General features: G+C 50.5%; 1 protein-coding gene across 1 annotated transcript; it reads left to right on the top strand.

Moving 5' to 3' along the window:
• The first annotated feature begins 1994 nt into the window (after nt 1–1994).
• Nucleotides 1995–4017, top strand: LOC106816592 (ganglioside GM2 activator-like). The gene is made up of 4 exons (XM_014821213.1): nt 1995–2025; nt 2480–2684; nt 3544–3683; nt 4007–4017. The coding sequence occupies exons 2-4, from the start codon at nt 2497–2499 to the stop codon at nt 4015–4017; spliced, it is 339 nt and encodes a 112-aa protein (XP_014676699.1). The 5' UTR covers nt 1995–2025; nt 2480–2496.
• Nucleotides 4018–5233: the final 1216 nt, after the last annotated feature.

Raw genomic sequence — 5233 nt, 5'->3', positions numbered from 1 at the left:
TCTATCCTCCTTCCCCTTCTCTCTTTCTCCCTTCTCTTTCTTTCTCCCTTCTCACTGTCCCCCATCTCTCCCCGCGCTCTCTCTCTCTCTCACACATACTCATTAGAGTTAGCTTCACCGTGGCTGCACACCCCCGGGGGTGTATACATGTATGTATGTAGACGCAGCCAGCTGTCTGTACCACGCCACAATCACCATCCGTCACACGTAATCACCCCACCGCGTGTCACAACCGCCAAGTCACAACCATCAAGTCTAACTCACTAACGACCAACTACGACCCCCGGCCCCACCCCTCTCTCTTTGCTTCCTTCCTATCGCTTGCGAACGCGACACCATCATTCAGAGACGATGGGCATGTTAGTATGTGTTTATACGTGTCAAAGACCCGCTCTCTCTCTCTTTTCCTATCACTTGCTAGCGCGACACCACAATTAAAGGTGGGGTGGGGGCATGTAAGTATACGTTTATGTGTCAAAGACCCGCTCTCTCTCCCTTCCTATCACTTACTAGCGCGACACCATCATTGAAGATAGGGGGACATGTAAGTATGTTTAATGTGTCAAAGACCCCCGCGGACACGCGGCGGCGGGGCGGTGGGGTTGGGGTGGGGGAGTGACGTCGACACCGTTAGACAGGTAGACACGTTGATACGTTAGGACAGCTTTGAGCAGGCAACGGCGCTGAGCTTGGAGTCGTGTTTGTTGTTGTCGGTTGTTGTGTTGTGTCTACATTGCGCCGACGACTGACGATTGTTTGCTATAGTTAGAGCGAAAACTGTTCGTTAGCGGTCACCTCCGTAGAACGGACACCTGTTATAAAGGACGTATAGTCGAACCGTATGTTAAGCCGGTACCTTCGTTAGAGCGGACATTATCGTAATTAATTACGTATAGTCAAAACCTGTGTTAGCCTGTTCAACTTCATAGAACGGACACCCTTGTCTATAAAGGACACCCACAGGCGTTCCCTTCAGTGATAGCGTTATACAGTAAAAACCACCTCTGCGATAACGGATACTGCCGTATAACGGACACTCTTCTAGAGGTCGCAGTGAACCGTTAGTGTACGGAGTTTCTGACTGTCGCTTAACCGAAGAGGAGGTGGAGGAGGAGGGAAGAGGAGGGAGGAGACAGAGGAAGAAGGAGAGGAAGAAGAAGAAAAGGAGAAGAGAAAAAGAAGAGGAAGAGAAAGGATAGAAAGAAAGAGGATTAATGAGAGCGAGACTCACACACGCACGGCGGCCATATCGCTTTTGCTGGTGCGTCTCGTCTGCTGGCTGCGCTATGAACGTCAGACATGCAGAGCGCACAGTTTCAGAAGGATTCCGTAGAAGAACAACCAGACTAGAAAACACCGTGGCAGTGGAGCAGTCAGTTGAGTGAGTATATGAGTAGCGATGGTGGCATGAGAGAAGTGAATTGAGGAGAAAGAGAGGAGGGAGAGATGAGGTGTGGGGAGAGAGCAAGGCTGAGATGAGAATGGAGATGAGTAGAAGTAATGCAGTCACTGTTCAGTGGAGCAGCTAGGCTTAGTGAGTATATGAGAAGGAGGGATGGTGGAGGGAAAGGAGGGGGGTGGATAGAGCGAGAGAGCGAGGCTGAGTATAGAGGAGGAGGGTAGGCAGAGAGAGGAAGAAGGATGGGGAGGAAAGAGGGAGGAGAAGAGTAGAAGGAGAAACACCGTTTAGTTGGCTCGCGCAGTCAGTTGTATTGTGAGTAACAGAGAGGAGGCGGCGTTTGAAGGAGATGAGGGGTGGGGGAGAGGGCGCATGCTGACGAGAGGAGGATAGGGAGCTGGAAGGGAGGAACACCGTTTCAGCTGGAGGCAGCCTGGTGTAGTGGAGTATAATGAGAAGGAGGGGTGGTGGAGGGGAAGAGGAGAGAGGAGAGAGGAAGCTGAGAGATGAGAAGGAGAGGAGGCAGAGAGAGGAGGAGGGGGAGGCAGAGAGAGGAGGAGGGGGAGGCAGAGAGAGGAGGAGGAGAGTGGAAGAGAGGACCACCGTTCAGTAGAGCAGTAGCTATAGTGAGTATATGAGAAGGAGGGTAGTGGAGGAGGAGGGGAGGAGATGGGAGGCGGTGAGAAGAGGATAGGAATATAAACCGTTCAATGTAACAGTAGCAGTAGTGTTCAGTACAATAGCAACTGTGGTGAGTATATAAGAAGGAGGGGGACGGTAGAGGAGAGGTGGGGGAGGAGATGGGGAGGCTGAGAGAGGACGAGAGGAGGAGAGCGGAGGCTGAGAGAGGACGAGAGAAGGAGAGCGGAGGCTGAGAGAGAAAGGAAGTGTAAGAGAATGAACACCGTTTAGTAGAGTAGTAGTGATTATAGGGGAGGAGGCGGGAGGGGAAAAAAATTATTATTATTAGTAGTAGTACTTAGTAGTAGTATTAGTACCATCATCATCATCATCATCATCATCATCATCATTGTTATTGCCACCCGCCCGTTTATCAGTAATGCGTGTGTTCACCACCAGGTGACGCTGACGCGACCATGACGGTGCGCAGCCTCGCTATCACGCCGCATCCAGTGCGCATGCCCGGCACCATCACCGTCACCGCTGACGTCAGCATCCCGCAGACGATCAACCGACTCAAGATGGCCGTCGTCATACGCAAGATGGTGCCGCTGCTAGCCAATCTCGAGATCCCGCTGCCCTGCATACAGTCCATCGGATCGTGGTGGGTGCAGGCCGTTAACGTAACAGCAATAGTGGGTGCATGCGGTTAACGTAGCAGCGATGGTGGGGGCCAGCGGTAAATGCAATAGCCTCTGACGCGCTGTTTCGAATTTCAACGCAACTCGACCAAAACGGTTTTTTGGGTTATTATACTTAGCTTGTATAACATATTCTGGCTTGAAATATGCTCTAAATCAGTTCCATGTAGCATTTCATCACGCTAAAAACAGCGATAGCAAATTCTAAAGTGAAATCTAAAATAGTTCGAGGAACATTCAAACTACGTTTTTACGATCATCAGAGACAGCACCCAGACAATAATGATAAATGCTGATATGTGGTGCAAAAACGCATATAGCGTGTATCAATGAATCGGTTTGCCTGGTATTTACTGGCACCATTAACACATAATTTACACTTAGACTACAACTACGTGCTATAGGCAACGTTTAGGATTTAGTTGTGTGTCAGAACGACATTCTAAACCCTTTACCTACATGTTGATCAGCGGCAGCGCTTTCGTATGCATCCGCTGGGTTCCGAATAAAAAATATTGTTTCAATGTCGCTCACAGCTTTCGATGGTTATGAAATGAGTAATGAGCGAATTTGAACATTTCGACTACAGACGTCTGTTACGTGCATGACACCATGTATCTCAACAATTTGTTGTTTATTTGCTTAGTTTGGAAACGTTATAAGTTGAGAACATATATATTGATAAGCCTTTTAACATGTTCGTAAACCGTGGCTGCATTTCGTTTTATATGTTTATGTTTTATTTTTCGTTGGTCGCACCTACGATGACGTGTGACGTGTGTAGCGGATGTTCATGTGTTTTTTCGTTGTTTGACTGCACAGCACCTACGATGACGTGTGCTTTGCGGAGTCCTTACAATGTCCGCTAGAGGCCGGAGAGCAAGAACAGTTGACGGTGTCAGCGACTGTAGACGAAGTACCAGAGGAGCTCAGGATCCTAGTACAGGTAGACACGCACGCACGCACGCACGCACGCACGCACGCACGCATGAACGCACGCATGAGCGCACGCACGCACGCACGCACGCACGCACGCACGCGCGCACGCACGCACGCGCGCACGCACGCACGCACGCACGCACGAATGCACGCCCGCATAAAGGAGGGGTGGTGGAGGGGAAGAGGAGCAGAGAGAAGAGGAGCTGAGAGATGAAAGGCAGAGAGCAGAGGAGGCAGAGGAGGAGAGGGCAGAGATGAGGAGGAGGGGAGGCAGAGAGAGAGAGGAGAGAGGTGACGTCGACACGTAGACAGGTAGACACGTTGATACGTTAGGACAGCTGAGCAGACAGGCGCTGAGCTGGAGTCGTGTTTGTTGTGTCGGTTGTTGTGTTGTGTCTACATGCGCCACGACGACGATTGTTTGCTATAGTAGAGCGAAACTTTCGTTAGCGGTCACCTCCGTAGAACGGACACCTGTCTATAAAGGACGTATAGTCGAACCTATGTTAGCGGTTACCTTCGTAGAGCGGACATCTATCTATAATTGACGTATAGTCAAACCTGTGTTAGCGGTCAACTTCATAGAACGGACACCCTTGTCTATAAAGGACACCCACAGGCGTTTCCCTTCAGTGATAGGTATACAGTAAAAACCACCTCTGCATAACGGATACCTGCCTATAACGGACACTTCTTCTAGAGGTCAGTGACCGTTACGTGTACGGAGTTTTCTGACTGTCGCTTAACCGAAGAGGAGGTGGAGGAGGAGGAAGAGGAGGAGGAGAAGGAGGAAGAAGAGGAGGAAGAAGAAGAAAAGGAGAAGGAAGAAGAAGAAGAGGAAGAGGAAAAGGAATAGAAAGAAGAGGATAATGAGAGGAGACTCACACACCACGGCGGCCATTCTGCTGCTGGTGGTCTTCGTCTGCTGCTGCTATGACGTCAGACATGCAGACGCACAGTTCAGAGGATTCCGTAGAAACAACCAGCTACGAAACACCGTGCAGTGGAGCAGCAGTTGTAGTGAGTATATGAGAAGGAGGTGGATGAGAGAAGGAATGAGGAGAAAGGAGGAGGAGAGATGAGGTGTGGGGAGAGAGAAGGCTGAGAGAGAAGGAGGAGAGTAGAAGTAAATGAGCACTGTTCAGTGGAGCAGTAGCTTTAGTGAGTATATGAGAAGGAGGGAGTGGTGGAGGGAAGGAGGAGAGAGGAGAGAGGAGGCTGAGATATGAGGAGGAAGGGAGGCAGAGAGAGGAGAAGGATGGGGAGGCAGAGAGAGGAGGAGGAGAGTAGAAGGGAGAAACACCGTTTAGTGGCGCAGTAGTTGTAGTGAGTACAGAAGGAGGGGGTTGAGGAGATGAGGGGTGGGGGAGAGGGGATGCTGAGAGAGGAGGATAGGAGTGGAAGGGAGGAACACCGTTCAGTGGAGCAGCTGCTGTAGTGAGTATATGAGAAGGAGGGGTGGTGGAGGGGAAGAGGAGAGAGGAGAGAGGAGGCTGAGATATGAGGAGGAAGGGAGGCAGAGAGAGGAGAAGGATGGGGAGGCAGAGAGAGGAGGAGGAGAGTAGAAGGGAGA

Source organism: Priapulus caudatus, unplaced genomic scaffold, assembly GCF_000485595.1.
Source record: "Priapulus caudatus unplaced genomic scaffold, Priapulus_caudatus-5.0.1 Scaffold1426, whole genome shotgun sequence".
Taxonomy (NCBI): domain Eukaryota; kingdom Metazoa; phylum Priapulida; class Priapulimorpha; order Priapulimorphida; family Priapulidae; genus Priapulus; species Priapulus caudatus.
This window is presented reverse-complemented; position numbering and strand designations above follow the sequence as displayed.

Coding starts and splice junctions, on each gene's coding strand:
- LOC106816592 (XM_014821213.1), top strand. CDS start 2,497: ATGACGGTGCGCAGCCTCGCTATCACGCCGCATCCAGTGCGCATGCCC. Junction 2,685..3,543: donor ATACAGTCCATCGGATCGTG/GTGGGTGCAGGC, acceptor TTGACTGCACAG/CACCTACGATGACGTGTGCT.